This window comes from Artibeus jamaicensis, unplaced genomic scaffold (genome assembly GCF_021234435.1).
Source record: "Artibeus jamaicensis isolate MK-2021 breed Jamaican fruit bat unplaced genomic scaffold, CSHL_Jam_final contig_384, whole genome shotgun sequence".
NCBI lineage: Eukaryota > Metazoa > Chordata > Mammalia > Chiroptera > Phyllostomidae > Artibeus > Artibeus jamaicensis.
In genome coordinates, this window is record NW_026521810.1 from 738,606 (window position 1) to 760,220 (window position 21,615).

General features: G+C 41.8%; 1 protein-coding gene across 1 annotated transcript in view; it reads right to left on the reverse strand.

The window, feature by feature from the left end:
* RFX8 (regulatory factor X8) overlaps positions 1–16,386 on the reverse strand; it is a 115,028-nt gene extending 98,642 nt beyond the window's left edge. Inside the window, 4 exon segments of the mRNA XM_053664531.1 lie at positions 7,434–7,514; positions 14,019–14,092; positions 15,408–15,532; positions 16,215–16,386. Coding sequence (XP_053520506.1) covers positions 7,434–7,514; positions 14,019–14,092; positions 15,408–15,532; positions 16,215–16,386 — 452 coding nt within the window.
* Positions 16,387–21,615: the final 5,229 nt, after the last annotated feature.

Consider the following 21,615-nt stretch of genomic DNA (forward strand, 5'->3'; position numbering starts at 1 on the left):
TCTGGGTCTTTTGTGTGTGTGTGGTTTTTTCCCACCAGCTGGTGAATTGATGGGCCCTGTGTCCCCTATTCATTTTAATTTGCTGTGCTGGGGAGGGCAGGTTGTGTTGAAGCTAGTTCTTCTGCATATACATGGTTTTGAAGATTCTGTTTTGCTCTTGTTCAGTTTGTTGCCCTGGGAAGTTTCTCTGCTGTTTATTTGTATTTCCAGGTAGGTCTTGGGTTGAGATTTGTGTGGTTTCTACTCCCTCCTTCACCTTCTTTTGTTGTTAACTGTTGGTGGTTCCTTTGTTGTTGAGTTTTCTCTTTCTTTGTGTATCCTGGTGTTCACCGCTTCCATCTATTCTTTTTTTTTTCTTTGTGATCAGTTGGAGGGGAAGGCAAACTGGTTTATGACAGCAGGAGGGTATTCTATGATATTTACAGTAGCAGCCAGTAGAGAAGAGATAGGCACTCCCCGGACTATGTACAGCAAAAACAGTAATCTTCAACCCACCTAGCCACTTTTCATAATAGGTGGAAGGAAGATAAGGCTCTTTTTGAGGAGGGAAGGCTTGTGATTTGGATCCAGAAAGGAGTGAGGTTGAGGGACATCAGATTTTGAGGTAAGGTGAGAATAAGGGATGGTAACTAGGTATAGTGTGAGAGGGAACAGAGTCAACCACTGCAGTATTATAGTTCAGGCAACAATGTAGTGGGCTAAGATCCAGGGTGGGGGGTGTAGAAATTACAACGGCATGGAAAAACTATTATTTACAATAATATTAGAGCAACAATCATACGACAGAATCTATGATATACCAAGAATAGGGAGTATTAGACTTCCAATAGTTTGCTAACTGGGCAAGGGGAAGTAAAGGACAGTAAATTAGCAATATACTATGGCTGAGGGGACAGGGGAAACCTGGCAAGTGATACAATATATCCAGCCAAGGTAAAGAAGACTATACAGAAAGAGGAGGAATACAGAGATACTATTAAAATAAAAGATGTAAGAATAATGAAAAATAATGAAAAAATTCAAATATGCAGTAACTTGTAGTTTTTCTAGTATAGCAAAGTGAATTCTGTCTCTCTGTCTCTGCTGTTGGGATGCCCCCTCTTTGAGTCCAACTCTGGTCTTTTCGGCATTCCAAGTCTTTTGTCTCACTTGGGGGAGAGGGGGTTGAGAGGAAAGAAAAAAAAGGCAGCAGGAGGGAGGAGAAAGTGATAGGTTTGGAAAGCAAGGAAGAAGGAATAAAAAACAAGAAGGGAGAGGGTAAAAGTATTGAAAGATAAAACAATAATAAAGTTGAAAAATAAAAGATTATTTAAATTGAAAAAGAAACACACAACATTTTGTTGGTTTCCAGCTGGCCAAGCCTTTTCTTCTGGTCACACTAGCTGCAGCAGTCTGAGGGTCGATTAGTGCTGCTTTTCTCTCTTCTCGGTAAACTCAGCTGGTCTCAGGATTGCTCTCCCAAAATCCTCTCCTCAGCGCCCCACTGAGAGCAGACTTTCCCCAGGATTCACAGTCCTGGCCTGGGGTGTGGACCTGCGTTCCGGCCAGGTTTCTCTGGTCCTGCCGGCCTGGGCGCAAACCCTTCCCAGTGCTATGTGGGGTCACAAAGGCGACTCTCGATTCTCCCAAGCCGGCGACCACAGACTCCATGTGTGATCAATGCTCTCTGATTTGCTTCTTCATACCCACTCCTCTCTCTGACAGTCCAAGCAAACAGGTCTCTCCTGGCATTTTTCAAACTGCACCCGGCTGAGTAGGGAGGGAGGGAGGGGGCTGATGACTGACTCTCTCCCAGGGGCCTTGCAGCCAGCTCTCTGGCTCCCTGCTCCCAGAGTCTGAAGCAAACCCAGCATACTAGGCCCAGGCCCAGTGCAACGGGGGACGCAAGGGTGACTCTCAATTCTCCCAAGCCAGTGGCCACAGACTCCATGTGTGATCAAAGCTCTTTGTTTTGCTTCTTCATACCCACTCCTCTCCCTAATACTCCAAGCAAACAGATCTCTCTTGGTGTTTTTCAAACAGTGCCTGGCTGGGTAGGGAGGGAGCTGGTGATTGGCTCTCTCCCAAGGTCCTTGAGCCAGCCCTCCACTCGCAGAAACTGAGGCGGACCAACCTGGGCCCTGGCGCAAACTGGCAGAGGGCCTGTGGCCTCTGCACCATTCCCTGGGACCTTATTGACTTGCAGCCGTCTCTCCTCACCTTCTGGTCATTCAGAGTCCACTCCAATATCTGGAGTCCTACCTTCCTATATGCTGGGTCCCTGTTGGCTGTCCGCTGGGCTCTGCTGCAGATCAGCCCAATTTTTCTCCAGTGCATGGGGGAAGCGAAATCCTTTGTCCTACTCCGCAGCCATCTTCCCCTCCCTGGTATTTAGTATTTTTTTAAATGTGGAATTGGTAAGGAAACTACCTTTAAATCTTAATTTTAAAAAATTCTCTTAATTAGCCAAGGCTCTAGACTTATCAATTATCAAACATAAGTTGAATGCAGAGTACTTGTTGAAATGTTTGTTGCTGGGCTTATCTCATGAATAAGCCAATACTACCTTTGTCCTTATCTTTGTCTCCTGACAGCCTTCCTTTTTTGCTGAGGATAAAATCATTTTTTCCCTCGCAAAGACCAGTTCTGGTCTCTCTCTCTCTCTCTCTCTCTCTCTCTCTCTCTCTCTCTCTCTGATATCAGCTCAGAGACCTCAGGATGCTGATGGCCTCTCATCCATGCTGATTGCCAGCTTTGTCATTATTCTACTCTAGTGAGTGTGTATGCAGGGCTCTCCAAACTGTCTGTTGGTTGACTGCTGGAGCAAACTGAGAATAGCAGATTCTCAGCCCAGCCTTACAGGAGTGGATAGGTCAGTCAGTAGGAGGAGACATTTGCACAAGGAAAGTTCTCATTGTTACTGAAAAAAAATCTCTCCCTTCCCTAACTTCTCTATTTTAGTTGATGTAATTTTTTTTATCATTGTGCCTAAGGGATGAGTAAGAGATTGAAGAGAAAGAGCTGGTTGGGAGCAGAACATAATGACTCTATTGGAGGTTGAGTTTGAGGTTTCAGTGGGGCAGGCTGGGCTCAGTCATCTCTGACCCTCTTAATAACACAGACTCAAACAAGACCTGCACCAACATACCTCAGGTCTTTCCAACCTGCTTCTTTTGTGGTTCAGACACTGATCTGAGTAACTGGCAGCCTCTCCAGCTGTGACCTCCTTCTCAATCTAGTCTTCTTAAACTCCTATTCAGACTTCTTAGTTTTTCAACAGCTAGTTCAATTCCCACTCTACTTCTAGGCAATACTGGGGTTAAAGACAAGTAAAACTCCATGGTTCCTGCACTTGTGGAAATTCCCATGATGATACCACCCCATTTCTCAAACAAAGTCTCAAAGACTTACAGGTGGCTGGGCCCCTAGCCAGGTGTTCAAGACCCTCTGAACTCACCTTCTGGGTTTATCCTGTGCTATAGCTCCACACATTTCCACATAGCAAGAAACCTCTGACTTCTCATTCCTTTGTCTTCTCTCACTTTCCTCCCCCAAGTCTGGATGCCCTCCATGTTCCTGTCTCCTTCTTCCCCTCCACTCAACCTACCTTTCAACATCCTAAGCTGTCTTTCATAACTTCACTCAAAACATGACTCTCTCACAGGCTCTCTGTGCAAGGTGTCTGCTCTTTGAGTTTTCATGGGGATTTTTGTATACTTCTTTTTTTAAAAGATTTTATTTATTTATTTTTAGACAGAGGAGAAGGGAGGGGGAAAGAATGGGAGAAAAACATTAAGGTGTGGTTGCCTCTTGTACACCCCCCACTGGGGACCTGGCCCACAATCTAGACATGTGCCCTGACTGGGAATTGAACCAGCCTACCCTTTGGTTCACAGGCTGGTGCTCAAACAACTGAGCAACACCAGCCAGGACCTTTTGTATACTTCTAATAAGCATCACATTACACCTGGCATGAAGTTCAATGTGTACCAATCTCTGCTATTAATCTATTAGAGAGAAGAGCCCATGTCTTATTCATATTGGTGGCTCCACTTCAACAGTTGCTTCACACGTAGGGTAACTTCTACAAAAGTTGATCATATGGTTTGTTATAATTTATTGTCTAAACCAAGACACTTTTGATAGTGAAAGGGCCATTCTTAGTAATTATCCTAGGCTGCAAGTAAAACTAAAATTGTCCCTGGCTATTTGGTCACATGGTATTTATGACAAATGGAGTATCAACAAATAGTTTATGAATTAAGTGGAAATGCCTATACTTACAACTACACTTACACTTACTTTGTTACTGGCTTATAATGTAGTAGCCCGTGAGCAGTGTAAAAGGTTGGCAGAAGGTGCCATTATCAGAGCTAATATTTCTGAGGATGGTTCCACTGAACAGGTGGTCCCTGAGGTATGACCAGTGGGAAGAAACAGGATTCAGGAAGACCCAATTAAACAGAGAGAAAAAGGAATGACATCATGGAAGGATAGGCTGTTAGGAGCAAAGATGGAACCACATTTGATATATTCAGAGAAGAGTTTATGGCTGAAGTTGATGGTTTATATTGAGGAGAAATAGGCACCAGGGTTGGAAAGTGGGGTAGGAAGAAACTGCAGTGCTAACACCAGTGTGTATGTGTAGGGGGAAGGTGTAGTCTTTATAAAGCAGGTAAAAGTAGCAAGTACCTGAGTGTTTCTCTCCCTCTCTTTATAAATGAGGAAAGAGCAGGAAAGAGACAAAGAAAATGTAGCATTTTGGGAAACTCTTCTCATGGTCATATTTAGAGAAAGGTGAGGCTGAGGAGAGGAAGTCCACATGGATCCATGGAAATAATCTCAATGTACAATGACAGGAATTTAAAGGAAATACTGGTCACTAAAATGAGTAAACTTCCTGGAGACCTGAAAAAGTAGGATTAACAGCACTATGTGACCCAAGGGAGTTAGGGATAGTTTTAAGGTAACAATACACACATAGTCTATCTGTTGGAATGATAGATTAAAATAATAATGCAGAGATGATTTGAATGAAGATTATAAATTTATTGTAGATTTTTACACACTAAGTATGAGGCACCAGCAGGTCGACTAAATGGAAATATCCAGAAATAGCCAGAAAGGAATGGCCAGAATATTGGAGAAATGAGAATGAAACCGGAACACCTGATGTTTGTGCTGCCTGTCACCTACTAGACCAAATAAGCAGAGACAGGGATTGAATCTTTATGGGCACTTTATTCAGAAAGCCAACAATCTGAGAAGATGGTAGGTATCGACCCTAACAGACTGTCTTACATTTCCTTTCAAGCCAGCCTTTTTTTTATAAGGGGGCAAAAGTGTAGGTAAGGGGGCTGCAATTCAAGGGAAAAAAGTGTAGGTAAGGAATTTGGAATTCAAGAAAGAGGTTAATGAGATAAAAGCTGAAGTCCATCAATTTCCCTAACATATTTTCATCCACTGACCAATCATTTTCTTTATCTGTGTCCTGGGCAATTTTTTTTTATCAGTACCCTGGGCAGCAGATTGTTTCTCCTTGGAACACAATGGCTCAGGTACAACCTTGATTGCTTATGGTCTCTTCTGGAGCACAAAGGTCAATCACTTGTGGTCTCTGGGAGTCAGGGTGGGCCTTCCTGCAGTTCCTGGAACAATAGCTTTTTTAAAAATTTATTTATTTATTTATCTTTAGAGGGGAAGGGAAGAAGAGAGGGAGAGAAACATCAATGTACGGTTGCCTTTTGTGCGTCCCCTGCTGGGAACTGGCCTGCAGGGAACCGGCCTGCAACCCAGGCATGTGCCTTGACTGGGAATCGAACTGCAATCGTCTGGTTCACGGGCAACAATAGCTTTTTACATGCACTAACTACTAGGCTTATTAACTATTACCTTAAACTAAAAATTTCCAACTCTTGAGTCCCCCATCAAGACCTGAGGAAATGATTTAGGAGGAGCCACCCATGGGATTGTAACAGGTGTGGAACAAGGTTTAGAACTTGGGGTACCTGGGGGAAAAAACCCACAGCCATTGCTTGGGGCTGGGGAAGTGGACAGACCAGTTAAGAGGTATTTTGTATATCAATAACAGCAGGCTAGTTTCCTAGGTAGTTCAGTAGCTGTGGCAGGCACTCAGAATGAGGGAGCTGGGCATGACTTTAAGCTGTTATGTAGCCAGGAGGTGGCTCCTTGGTTCCTGAGCCTGCCTGAGAGCAGGAAGGAGGTTTCCCTAGGTCACAGGGCCAATCCTAACCAGACTAACAATGACAGCTGAAAAAGGCAGAATAAACCAGAGGATGGGCAGATGTAGCTGACTGTGGGAGAAGTTGGAGATGGGGTTGAGGAGGTACAGGGATTTAAACTCAAGTGTGAGGCAGCCAAGGTCTCTGGACCATGTTGCTTGGAAGGGAGTAGGAGAGACATGAGGGGTGCTTTCTCTGTCATTTTCACTCTCTCTCTCTGGCACATGGTTTAGAAAGGAGAAGAAAAGCAGGATGTAGCAGCTATGTGGAGTTCTCCTGACCATGTGGTTTATGAAGGAGAGGAGCTTTTGGCCACGTGAGGACCGAGACATGCTGTCTATAGTAAGGGATTAGGCCATGAACTGCTGCTGTGATCATGTGCACTCTAACTGACTCCAGAGCTGCAAAGGACTTCTTTGCAAGATGCTACCTTTCAGACTTGGACTTTACCTAGACTATTAAGAGTTGTGCCTTTCTTGAGTTTCACCATGACCCAGTGTAACACCAACTCCAGGATCAGGAATAGTAATGCTTTCCTGGACTATTACAAGAAGGTTGCTGGCAACATATTCCAGATCCTGCACAGATAAGGACATGGAAAACTTTTGGGGATGTTTTTGGCTCACAGCCTGCTGGGGAGCATGGGAAGTGCTGGGTATATTGGGAAAAGAGGGCTTTGAGCTGAGGTGCTCTGAGCTCCCCCAAGGCTGGAATGTTGTAAATAAAGATCTGCTCCTTCCAGCATGAATTGTTGGGTCATTTACCAAGGTGCTACGTGGATAGGCTCTGGTCTGCTCAGTTACAGTTTTGGCAAGTTCTGTAACAGAATGAACAATAGGTGAAAAGTATAAAAGGATGAGGCGTCTTTCGGCCAGACAGTAGGAAGATTACCAACTGTTGGATGTCAGAAAAATGTCTGCACTTAGTGGGGAGGGGAGATACAGGAGAATGAGAAGGGGCCATTATCCAGTGATCTGGCAATTGAGATAATGGTTAAGATAAAAAAAAATCTAAGGAAATGAACTGAAAATGCATTTCTCTGGTGAATGATATTGTCAGAGATTGATTTTCTGCCCATGTCAAAGATGTATTGATGCAATGCATGTGTTTCCATCCTGAAAAAGGATTAATGGCTGAACAGCCAAAAAGCCAGTTAATTGAATCATTCAGGCTGTGACTCATGACCAAACTACTCCAATGATACATACTAACCTGTAATGCTTTTTTTCATTCAGAAGGCAGCAATATTGGGCATAAAAGAAAGAACTTTTCTTGATTCCATCATAATGATACCTGAAAGATAAAGGTTATCTTAAAGATGATGTCACACTACACATGTTTTGCAGAAGATACAACACAGACTAGCTTATGAAGACTTGGGGGTCTTCTCTGGGTTTTATCACTGACTCTGGTTATTAGGAAAAGGTAATCAGTCATAATGAAACTGGAAAAGACCAGCGTTCATGCTGCCTATCACATAATGAAACCAATAAGCAGAGACAGGGATTGAAAATTATGAGTGCTTTATTCAGATGGCCAGTGATCTGAGAAGATGGCAGTCGAGTTCAAAGCCTAACAGACCATCTTAAATTCCATTTTAAGATGGCCATTTTTATAAGGAGAACAAAGTGTAGGTAAGGGTTTAGAATTCGGAAAAAAGTTAATTGGATTAAAAAACTGCAGCATTCTCATACTGGGTGGTGGTCTTTAGCTATGTCCTAGGTGGTGGTCATCTCACCCTGGATGGAGTACAATGGCTCAGATACCATCTTGAATTGTTTGCAGTCTTCCCAAGGCACAAAGATGTAACTGCTTATTGTCTCCCAGAGTCAGGGTGGGTCATACCTTCAGTTCCTCAAATGACAGCTTTTATATGCATTGATTTCTAAGCTTATTAGCTATTACTTAAAATGAAAATTTCAGACTCTTGAGTCCTCTATCATTTCAGCATAATCAGGCTTTGATAGGCAGGTGATTTTGAACTATTTCAAATGCAGCAGCTTTGAAACAGGCTTGCAAATGTTCTACTCTGCTTTCCCAATTTATGATGATCTAATCTTAGAGGTGCAATAGGGAAAGCCTCCGGTTGCCACTGTCATTAACTTCTTCAGAATGAAGTGAGGCTACACCAACGTTCCCAGAAACCCAATGAATAAGCTGGCTTCCTTTCTGTAGTTCACACCCTGTTCTGTTCAGGCCTGGAAACTGCAGCAGCTTGTCCAGGCAGCACAAAATTCTTTCAAATGGACTACGGCTCAATGTTGAATTTGGTAAACTCTTCCACTGTCTTCAATTCCTTCATGGGTGGCAGGCCCCTTTCTTAATTTGGCTCCTATTTCTTATTACTGATTTCCTGATCTCTCCTAATTTTTCTTGATTTAAAACAAACAAACAACAAACAGTAATAACTGAGTGACAATTATAACACCGTACACTAAATAACACTGAAATTTCCTTTTGTGTTAAAAATATAGCCTGGGTATCCAGTTTGCTGAATATAATTAAAATGTGCTAGTTAGATGTTACTTGGAAATTTTAGCTCAAATAGTACTAAAATAGTTCTAATTATTTAAATATTTCAACAATTAGACATTTATATATCTAAATAGTTAATACGTTGAGACCAAAATATATTGTGACTTTTGTGTTTTAACAAAAGTAAAAAAAACAAAAATTAATATTTGATTCTAGCATTTTCTGACTTACTTTAGGCACTAGGATTTCAGCTTGAATTATGGGAACTTTATGGTAACAGCTGATACTTATAATTTGTCCAGTTTTGCATTTTTGGTCACTTATTCTATGATTTTTTAAAAATAAAACAAAAATGATAAACCTCCTTGGCACTTCTTCTTGTGACTAGATCAGAAAAAATTAAGTACACAAACTAAAAGAATAAGCCAGATTTAAAGCTATAATTCAAAAATTTAGAAATAATACTTGTGATTTCTTCTCTCATATTGTTTAAATTGTAGTTCCTCTTTTATGATGATACAGAAAATATATGTAAATAAAATTTGAAAAAAATCAGACACATATAAAGAAGAAAACATACCACTCAGGAAACCAACATTTAAATCTCAGTGCAGTTCCTTCTAATCTTTTATCAAAGCCTCAATATGCGTATGTATTCTATAGGTATATACATGAAATAACTGACATCACACAATTAGCATGTCTGCAATCTTGCTTTCCACTTTCTTCCCTGAATATTGTGCCATAAACATTTCCCCTCATCATTCAGAATTTTCTGAAAACAGGGATTTTTAACAGCTGCCTAATAGTCCATCATTTTGTTATACTTTCCTGGAAGATATATTTTTATTGATTTGAGAGAGAGAGAGAGAGAGAGAGAGAGAGAAACATCTATGTGAGAGAGAATCATCAGTTGTATGTACCCTGACCCAAAACCTTTTGGTGTATGGGACAATGCTCCAACTGATGGAGCCACCTGGTCAGGGCTCTCTCAATTATCATTTTTTAAAAAATATATTTTATTGATTATGCCATTACAGTTGTCCCATTTCTCCCCCCTTTCATTCCCCTCTACCCTGCACCTCCCCTCCTTCACCATTCCCTCCCTTTAGTTTATGTCCGAGTGTAACAAATTCTTTAGATTCTGTATTTCTCATACTATTTTTGCCCTCCCCTCTGTCTATTTTCTACCGTCTATGCTACTTATTCTCTGTACCTTCTCCTCCCTTTTCCTCCTCCCACTCCCCTGTTGCTAACCTTCCATGTGATCTCCATTTCTATGGTTTCACTCCTGATCTAGCTGTCCACTTAGTATGCTTTTGTTTTAGGTGTGGTTGTTAGTAACTGTGAGTTTGCTGTCCTTTCACTGTTCATATTTTATCTTTTTTCTTAGATAAGTCCCTTTAACATTTCATACAATAAGGGCTTGGTGATGATGAACTCCTTGAATTCATTTTAATGCATGTTGTTAAATAATGCTGATATTACATTTATGATCAATAACATTAAGAAAAATAGAAGTCTTCCATTTTCCTAATTGTGAGGGGTGCATGGCATGCATGGTGTCTGACTGCAAATCTGTTGAAAGTGAAAATCCTGGAGTATGGTGAAATTACAAACATACAGAGCATGGTGTTCCAAACAGTCAAGTAATGATTTCTGATATTTTTCTACAATCCCCTCCCTAATCACTCAGCCTCCACTTCTGCTTTGTTTCCTATTGCATCTCTCTTTCTTTTCTTAGCTTCCAAGCAGCAGGATTTGACAGTGTCATTAAACATTCCTCTTATCTGGCTTCAGGTCCTACCTCTTCCTATGGGAGGTGACCAAACTCTTGAGTGTGGAGTAGGCAAATGAAGGAAGAGGGAAGGCAAGTATGGTGCAATTAAACATTGAGTTCATGAGGTCAAATTGACAAGTTAATTCAGGGAAGGAGAACCAAAATACACAGATGAAAATTAAATGATAGGAGATTTTTTAAAAAGTCAGTGAAGCCTAAATGTAGGATTAGATGCCAAAAATTTCTATTTTCAACAACAGATTCTGACAATTTCATCTTCCCTTCATAAAATCACTTAAAATCTTTGCTATATGTTTAGTTATAAGATAGTAGGTAACTAATGGAATCATTATAAATTATGCATCAGGCTCAGATTCAAGGCCCTGGAAAGTAACCTGGTGTTTTGGAAGAAGCAGCAGGAAAAAATTGTCTGGCAACATGATAATCTGCACATTTTATTTTACTGAGTAATTCTAACCCCAGAATACCCTGTGTTTTCATTTTATGATCAATATACCACAGTAAAAATTTGAAATCCAACTGAGATGACAATTTCCCAAAAATATTATAAGTATGAAATTTACATATTTAATATAAATCAATAAGAAAAACACTAATACACCATTAGAAAGTGGTCTGGTGATAAAATGTATATAAACAAGAAACATATAACCAAACACACATGAAAGTGCTTACTTTCCCTAATCAATAAATCCAAGTCAAGATAGCTAAATATAGTTCTTAACCAATGACTGTTCTAGGTTAAGAATATTATGAATTTGGGGAAGAATATCAAAAACTATTATGAGAGCCATGAATTGGTTACAGTTGTGTAGAGTTTATTCTAGGGAAATTACCAGATACAGATGGAGGTCTATGTTACTTATATTAGAGAAAAATTATGAACAAGATAAATTTCCAATAAAGGGAATAATGAGGTAAATACTGGAACATCCAAAAATATTTTATACAATGCGCATTTGAAAATGATGTGAAGATTTTTATGATATTCTAGGTGAAAATAGGCATATGATCATAATAGTTTAGGTTTCTGGGGTGTTTCTTGTGTACCAAAGTTATTCAATTCCCTTTACATGTGTTTTTTAATTAATTCCTTAAAAGTACCTCATGACATAGGTACTATTAACATTATCAGTATTCTCACTTTACAGATGACAAAGTTGAGGTACAAAAAAAGATAAATAACTTGCCCAAGGTTATAACCTATTTAGTCTGATTCTAGACTTAGTGTTGTAAAAAAGTGTGCCATAGTACACTCTGTCATCCAGTAAGTGTCTGTCTACCTACCTGTCTCTTTGAATACCCATCTGTGTATATCCACCCATATATTATCTTTCAATCCATCCATCTACATGGTATCTATACAACAGCATAACTGAATAACCAGTGGGGTTCTCTATCACTTGCTGCCAATAGGCAAAAACTCTGATGACAGAAACTTTGTGGAAAAAAGGGGAATCTTTTATGTAAAGTACATACAGTTTGAAATAATGGCAGGTGTCTTCCTCAAAGCCCATTTCCTCTAAAACATCTAAAGAAAATCACCCTGCCACCTTCCGCTAGCTCAGTTCAAGGTTGCCCAGGGACCTCTTCTCCTACCCAAAGGCACCATCCTTTAAGAAACATGGGTGGCTTAGCTGGTTTCCAGTTGCTGTCTGGCTTCAGGCATCCTTTGGAGTCTGTGCATCCAGGTGTCCTACTCATGGCACCCACTGCCATCTTCCTCTGGCTGCTGCTTTCTGGTGTTTCTGTGTGCCTGCCAGGGCAGGACCCATGGAGCAGGGCTCCAATCATTGGTGCCTCTGCAGCTTCTGTACAGGGTAGGGACATAGGAAACACTCCTGGACCACGTGGTCTCCTCAAGACCCACTGACTCAGGCACCTAAGCCCCTGACACTGGCAGCGGACTGACCATCCAGGGGAAAAGAGAGTAAGGTACATGGCATTTTCACACACTCTGCTTTTAAAGATATCTTTCATAGTCCCCGATGTGGAAGAAGTATATGGGAGGGCATGCCTTTCCCACCCAATCACCTCCCTAGCTCTAAGTATTAGCTCCATGCACTTCTTTTTTACTGAGTCGTGTGTGTGTTATCCTGGTTGCTGGGGCAACACACATATGCACAGTCCTCTGCACTTCTCAATCCTTCCACCATTTCTTGAGGTAGGGTCTCTTGTTACAAGAGGAAGAGCATGAAGACAACAGACAGCCAAGTGTGTTGTGAGACACACACTGAAGGGGACTTGTACCCTTAGTAATTTCACTAAAATTTGGTTTTAAAACTCCGAAAAGCCCTCAACTCAAATAATGCACAGAGGGAGAGAGAAAAGGAAGTATGAGGGTATTTCCTGTGGCAAAACTACTTTCTTACCTTCAAATGGTGTGTGGGATAAGCCTAACAAAAAGGGATTCACTTGTTGACTGAAGAACTTATTGTGAGGGCCCTAAAGTTTGTGCCAGGCTACACAGGAGTCCTGGCAGATGAGAGATAGGTTGGCCAGGGCCTTGATGGACAGCCAGAGGGGAGTCCTATTGCCCTGGTTTTAGCTGGCACACCAATAGTCTGCTCAGGTCAAGAATGATGGTAGTTTCCATGACCTGAAGTTGGCCACAAATAAGAAAGAGGTGACATGTGGAAGAGCCCAGACTCTGCCTAGCAAGGGTGCCAGAATGGGCTGTCAGGCTTCAGAAAGAATCCATCACTAAGGCAAGGCATGACTAGCACATTTCCAAGGGCTACTGTGAAGAATCCACCAAAGGGACCAGAATACAAGAGTCAGTTTGGCCTCCAAAGCATGAAGCTGTGTAGTAGGAGCTTTCCAGCCGCTTTTACCTCCCCCTCCTGGAGGGATCAAACCAATACCCAGAAAGGTTGGGGGAGGTGGTGAAAGGGAAGGAGAAGCCCCATTGTGTGCCTTCTTCTTTGGCTACTCTGGTCACAGGTGTGCATATGTGCATGAGCATTCAAATGAACCACACAAATGGCTATATCTGTGGATGTAGCAGATATTTATTTTCTTTTTATACACTTTTCTCCAATTCCCACATTTTCGCTATGAGAATATATTACTTTTGTAATCAGAAAAACATCAGTAAATGTTATTTTCAAAAAGGAAGTCAATGTTATGGAAATCCCCTCATCCATGTAAAATTATCACTTGCACTAGGAATGAGTATTACTCATCCTATGCCCAGGATTGCCAAAAGGAGCAAGAAACATTCTAACATCTGCACAGGAACTGCTGTGGAATGTGGAATTGACTCTATTCCCTGGGGTGGGGGGAGGAAATGAGAATTGGGTATCTTGTTGTTTCTCTTGTAAACACATTTTGGGATCATATCCTTTTCCCTTTCCTCTCCCTTCTCTGTTTAGTAACAAATTAGGCAGCACAGGATCCGTTCCCAATCCCAGCTCCACTGGGCTCCACTAAACCATTCTTCAGTTAAATTCCCCAAAAGTTAGTGCCTTTGGGAGTGGATTCTCAGGGAGTATTAAGATGAAAAAATGCTAACAAAATACCCATTGTCATACACACCAAGATCTTGTTTTAACTTTAGGGACTTCCCTAGAAGTGAGACAACTTCTAAGAAAGTCTGAAACAGATTTTGAAAAACAGTTTTTGATTTCTTAGAAAAGAAAGGGATCATACAGACCAAAAACATGTCAAGCTAGAGTAACCCCACTTCCATCTGACCAAGCTGCCAGGCAGGTAGATGAAGAAGGAGGAGGCTACAGGGCCCACAGCAGGCCAATAGAGAGGTAGAGAGAAGCAGAGTCCCCGTGGGTAAAGGATGCACCAGAGGGAGAAAGTGAGGTGCCTGGCAAGTCACCATCTAGTCATGGGATGTCCTAGATGGGAACCACTGGCCACATGTGACTAATGAGCACTTAAAATGTGCCTAGTCCAAACTGAAAGGGGCTTATATGTAAAATACACTGGATTTTTGAGATTTAGTTGGATAAAAGAATGACAAAGATAACTCAATGATATTTAATATTGATTCCATGGTGAAAAGGTAATATTTTAGATAATTTGGATTATGTTAAAATTATAAAAATTATTTTCATCTTTAAAAGTCTTAAAAAATGAGGATACTAAAATATTTTAAATTATGTCTATGGTCCCGTTAAATTTCTGTTGGACAGCACTAGACTACATTCTATGAGGCCCAGTCCAACTTGCAATTGTATTGGATGAGATATTCCTTTTCCTTAAAGTCCTCTCTCCTTTTGTTCTATATTCTCCCTTAGCATTTAACCCACCTAATGTATTATATATTTTATCTTAGTTATCTGTCTCCTCCCACTATAATGTAAGTTCAGTAAGGCCAGGAATGTCCTTTTCATTGTTGTATTTTCGGCATCTAAAACAGTCCCTGGAACATAGAGGCTGCTCAATAAATATTTGTTAAACGTGGATGGTCTCAGAAGACTATCCTCTGTTAACCCATTCTGTATATTGTATAACCTAAACAAAGTTCCTGATAGGGCTCTTAACTTCCAGAGGAAATCTTTAATGAGTTTTCTAAGTATGACAAAATTGTTGGAAATATCAGTTTTCTCACACTACAAAGTAGATCCTAGGACTTGTGTGAAACTGAATTTGGGCCTTTCATGCATGGAATAATGGCCAGGAAAAACTGGTTGAGTATCTGGAGCTGCCATGGTTTCACTCTCCGAAGTGTCACTCTATTCCTCACCTTTCCTGTTCCCTCATTATGAAGTGTGGACAAAGAAAGGATAGCTTTTCCATAGAGATGGAGTACAACAGCATGTTAGCCATCTGAGCAAACCCAAATTATACCCAACTGAGAATCATTAAACTTAAATTCTAACATTGGCTCATCAATTAACATGGGTTCTTTTTTAAAAAACTCAGGATTCTATATTTTTATCTTCACAACCTACCTTCACAAATGTGGCTAGGTTGACTTGGTTCTGTACATCTTGCCCACAGGTATCCACGTAGATCTCATACATGAAGCAACAAGGCACACTGTACCCTTCACAAATGCAGAAATTGTCCACCAGCCCTGGGGAGAGGAAGGTAAGGAAGAGGAAATTGGCATCAGTTTTTCTACAACAGGACATTCTGATAAGGATCAGCGGTCATCATGAGTGTGGGATCCAACTAAATTAAACGAGCTTAACTTACTGAATACAAAAGTTCACCAATCAGCATCAGTAATATATTGTACCTTTTTGTTCTCAGCTCAGAGTTAAGTACAGGGTGGAGCAAAAATAGGTTTAGAGTTGTGAGTATGTAAAACAATTTATTCTTGTGTTATTATTTATTAATTATTGTACCATTGTAACCAAACAACCAGTGGGTTCTTACCACTCACCACCCACAGGCAAAAACTCTAGAGAAAAGAATCTGGTAAGAAGGAAAAAGGAATTTTGGGGGGGTGGGCAGATTTTTAAATTTAAAATATGCACAGCATATTTCTTGATGTCCCCCCTACCTTGCTGGCAGAGGTGTGTGCAGGCAGTTGGTGGGTAGCCTTCAAGGTGGCTTCCCACGGCTTCATGTGCAGGGGAGGAGTATGGGGCTTGCCACCAGGCTGCCTTGCCTCCTTGGACCTGCTGGCTCAAGTTGCCTGCCCCTGTTCTTACCAGCCTAGTGCCTGTAGCACTCCTGGTCAGGCCTGGGTATGCTCAGGGAGGGGGGCAGGGCATTCTGTTCCCCAGGTTCACTGGGACCCTACCACCCACCAACAAGCCTGTATGGCATGGGCTGTAGACAGGTGACAGCCACCATGGCTTTCCATCTGGGGATGGGGCGTGGGAATTGCTGGGCCTGCACTGTAAGTATGGGCTGTGGGCAGGCAGCAGCCACCACAGCTTCTTGTCTGGTGAAGGGATGCAGAGATTGCCAGCCAGCCATGCTCTTTGAACCTTCCAGCCTGAGCCTCCCCCCTGCCCTCTTACCAGAACCAGCTATGCTCCATGGGGAATCCTCCTGGCAAGGCCTGCCAGTTCAGGAACCTCAGACAAAGCCCACTGGCTCAGGAACTTCAGTTCCCAGCTGCAGACTCACAAGCCAGGAGGTGGGGGAGCAAAAAGCACACATTTTCCATGTGCTCTGCTTTTTAAAACAGCTCCCATAATTCCTCACAGCAGAAGTAGATATTAGGGTATGTCTGTCTCATCCAATTACCTCCCCACCTTTTGGTGCCAGCCTGACCTGCCTCTTTTTGCTGCATCATGCTCACACAGCCCTGGTTGTCAGGGCAATGCACACATATGCTGTTTTCAGTGCTTCTCCACCCTCCCTATTTACAGGGTGGCACACCCATTACATTATTTTCCATATGAACAATGGTGAACCTACTTTTTCCCCATCCTGTATATTGATTTTGGGCCATAAGATTAACAACGTGGTGAGTGTTTTTTGTTGTTTTATATTTTTGAAATACAGGTATACTGAAAAAAAGTCCAAATTATTGGGCTCAGCAGGCACTGTTTCACATACTTTTATAAAGGTTGCAGCCAAGATCTCTATAACTACGAAGTGGAGAATTATTTCCTTCCTAAAACACAAAGTAATGCCCCCTTACAGTCTATCACCCCTGCAGGTGACTGCAGGAGCCAGTATGACTTGCCAGTCCCTGTGGCCTGTGACCCAGGGCACAGTGCATAGCTCTTACCTCTGTTGTCTTTTCTTCTGAAGCAGTTGTTTGCATGATTTTCAACCCAAGTTATTTAATGCAGGCCATGCTACAAATCAATCTTGTCATACCTCATCCTCCCTTATGGGTCTCCTAAAATGCTTTCCTTGTGACATCACAAGAACTCCACTTCCACCAGCAATAGCACAAGTACTAGCGATCTGTTAAACATTCTCCTAAGGCTGGATGCCTAAGAGCCATCCTCCAAAGAAAATTAAACCTGGGCCCTGGCTGGTGTAGCTCAGTGGATTGGGTGTGGGCCTGTGAACCAGACAATCAAGGTTCGATTCCCAGTCAGGGCACATACCGGGGTTGCAGGCCGGTTCCCTGCAGGCCAGTTCCCAGCAGGGGACGCACTAGAGGCAATCATACATTGATGTTTCTCTCCCTTTCTCCTTCCCTTCCCCTCTAAAGATAAATAAATAAAATCTAAAAAAAAAATTAAACCCATCCTCAACTCTACCATCCCACTCCCTCCCCTTGAAAGGTGTGGACAAAAAAGGGGCCATATACTAAACCTGACAAGCTCAGGCAATGCGTTACATGGCAGCCTTACAAACTCAAGAGACCTGAAGTAACCACATAGGATGGTCTGAAATTAAAACTTTCTAATTGAAAGCAGTTCATGGCAGGTACTCATGTCCTAGAGCAGTATTTTCCTAAACAAAGGTCAATCTTCACCTTAACTGACTGAGACTTTTTGTTTTTTTGACCAATGATAATATTCCTGATAACATACCTCTGGAATATCAAGGTAATTTTTTACAGACCCCTCAAATCACATGGTTTCTTCTGGACCCCAGAAATGAAACTTGAGCACCAACTTACACCATGCACCAAAATAAATTCAAGATGGATAAAAGACTTAAATATAAGCTGTGACACCATTAAAGTCTTAGAGGAGAATATTGGCAGGAAAATCTCAGATATTTCACACAGCAACATTTTTAATGATATGTCCCCTAGAGCAAGGGACATAAAGGAAAGAATAAACAAATGGGATCTCATCAAAATAAAAAGCTTCTTCATGGCTAAAGAAAACAATATTAAAATAAAAAGAGAACCAATTGTGTGGGAAAATATATTTGCCAATGATACCTCAGGCAAAGGTTTAATCTCCAAAATATACAAAGAACTTACACGACTCCACTCTAAGAAGACAACCAACCCAACTAAAAAATGGACAAAGGACTTGAAGAGACACTTCTCCAAGGAGGACATACAGAGGATCCAGAGACACATGGAAAGATGCTCAATACCACTAGCTATCAGAGATATGTAAATTAAAACCACAATGAGATAGCCCTTTACACCAGTCAGAATGGCCATCATAAACAAAGCAACAAACAAGTGCTGGAGAGGTTGTGGGGAAACGGGACCCTAGTTCAGTGTTGGTGGCATTGCAGACTGGTACAATCACTATGGAAAAGAGTATGGCATTTTCTCAGAAAACTAAAAATAGATCTGCTTTTTGACCCAGTAATTCCACTGCTAGGATTATATCCTAAGAACCCTGAAACACCAATCCAAAAGAACCTATGCACCCCAATGTTCATAGCAGCACAATTTACAATAGCCAAGAGCTGGAAGAAACCTAGGTGCCCATCAGTAAATGAATGGATCCAAAAACTATGGTACATTTATACAATGGAATTCTATGCAGCAGAAAGAAAGGAGGGGCTCCTACCCTTTGCCACAGCATGGATGGAACTGGAAAGTATTATGCTGAGGGAAATAAGCCAGGCAGTGAAAGACAAATACCATATGATCTCACCTTTAACAGGAAGCTAAACAAAACAAACAAGCAAGCAAAGACACCAAAATAGAGAATAGGCAAACAGGGACCAGAGGGGAGAGGGGAGGGAATTTCAGGGGAAAAGGGGAAGGATTCATAGGAACAAGTATAAATGACACATGAACAAAAACTAACAGGAGTAGAAATGGGAGGGAGGTGGGAAGTGCTGGGGGGGGGGTGGGCTGGGCTGGGAGTAAAAGACAGAAAACTGTACTTGAACAATAATAAAAAGTACTATAAAAATGGAGAAATAACTTGACTATCTTCTCCAAAAGTACATACACAACTGGCCAATAAACACATAAAAAATGTTCAACATCCTTAGTAATTAGGGGAATGCACATTAAAACCACAATGACATACCATTCCATATACTCTGGGATTGCTATCATTTTTAAAAAGAAAGAAAAAAGAAAATAAGTGTTGGCAAGGATGTGCAGAATTGGAACATGGCTCATTGCTGGCAGATGTGTAAAAAGGTTGCAGGTTCTGTGAAAACAAGTGGTTTCTCAATAAATTAAAAATAGAATTACTGTATGATGCATTAATTCTACTCTGGGTATGTATATCAAAGAATTGAAAGCAGGGACTTGAACAGATATTTTTAATTTGTACCCCCATGTACACAGCAGCATTATTCACAACAGTCAAAAGGTGGAAGCAGCACAGTGACCATCAACTGACAAACGGTGGACAAAAAGTAGTATCTTATTCAGCTTAAAAAAGGGAGGAAACTCTGATACATGCTACAGCATGGACAAACCTTGAGAACATTATGCCAGGTGAAAGAAGCCAGATAAAAAAGGATGATTCCTCTTATATGAGGTACCTAGGATAGTCGAACTCATAGAGACAGAAAGAATGATGGTTACCAGGACTTGGGAAAGGAGATAATAAGGAGTTGTTTCACTGGTACAACAGTTTTAGTTTGAGATAATGAAAAAGCTCTGGGGATTTATGGTAGTGATAGTTGCATCACAATGTACATGTACTGACTCGGACCTCCGTCCACAGTGTCCATGTCACTGCCGTCCCCTCATCCTGTTATGGATGAGACATGAGAAAAATTCACACAGACTGCTGAGTCCTGTGGAGGAAAAGGGATGGCACGGCTACTCCCTAGAGGGCGGAGCACCTCAGAGTGGCCTGGCAACTCTCTCAAGGGGAAAGCACACCGACCCTTGCCCAGATAGAATTTTATTGGGTTCAGTTAGCACAGGAATACAGGTAAAGTTCATTAATTATTGTCAGGCAGTAGATAGCATACAAAGAACTCCGAGGGCCTATTCTTAGTCAGGGTCTGTTAGCTAAAAGGCTACAAAAACTTTGGGAAACATATTCATTTCCTGCTCAGACTTTTATCGCTTAATTAAGAACATTCTTAGCAAAGCAGGTTTCATAGGAGTTTACATATCCTTTCTCAGGCCTGATTTCCTGGGGAATCCACCCTTTCCAGCACAGGGCTGCACTGCTCTCTGTCATTGTTTCAGGCTTAAGTCAGGCAGAGGAAGCAAGATAGCCAAGAAATTAGGAGACTTCTCGCAGACAGAATGAGGACTCAGGCTTTGTCAAAGCCGAGGGGCAAGTGTCTGTCACCCCCTTTCTCCATAGCCCCCCAAGTTCTTCCTGGGGCCTCCATGTGATCATGTCTGTCTTATGTCATTCCTGCCTTGGGGACTCTTACCCATCATCAGCTAACTGATCAAGCATTGGAGGCCAGTATGGATGAAGTAAAAGGAGCAGAAGTGGCGCTCCTGCCAGGGAGATAAGCTTTGTCTTCTTAGTGGCTTATGGTCCAAAGGTTGTTCACTCAGCCTTAGCCACTGGGGGGGGGGTACAGCTCCTGAAACCAGGCAGGGCAGTTCCCGATAATATACTTAATGCCACTTAATGCCATTGTACACTTAAACATGGTTAGAATGGTAGATTTTATACCTTTCATGTGACAATACTGGGATATAGATGTTGGGACATACCAGCAGAGGTCTCCAGGGCCAGCACTCTCCCTTCAAAGGGGACACCATCATCAGAGCATCAGGCAGGCATAAAGGGCAGTGCAGAGGAGAGATCACAGGATATTCTTGAAAAAGCCTGAGCCTTCAAGTTTGATAGGTCACTGATTCCAACCCTGGGTAACATCTAGCTCTCTTTTGGAGAACTGTGCCAGGGATCAGCCTGGTCCTGAAGTTTGAGGAGGGTTTTATGAAATTGTGGGATAGAGGTGGGTTGGGTGGGTAAGTGGGAAGGACTTATCATTACAAGTGATGGAGACCTCCTGCTGTGGGACAGGTCCTTCTCTATAACCCCTGGATGCTGAGAACATTGTTTCTTCCATCCCTCATGCTGGTCCTGCAGCAGCTCCATGCCACCCAAGAAACTTCCCAAGATGCCCACCATTTTTACAGAGATTAGAAATAACTAAGAAAACACCCTACTGTTATTTATAGCTGACTTGCGGTCTTATTATGCCACTGCAGATTATGTGACATTTGCATATTTACTGAGCCCCCATCAGTGCCAGGCACTGAGACAGACCTTGGAAATGCAATGGGATACCATAACCCTCTGGTTGACCACTGGTCTCTTTGCTATTGACTGCAAAAAATATTAGATGCTATGAAATGCAAGCATCACCTCCCCTTGCTGTAGA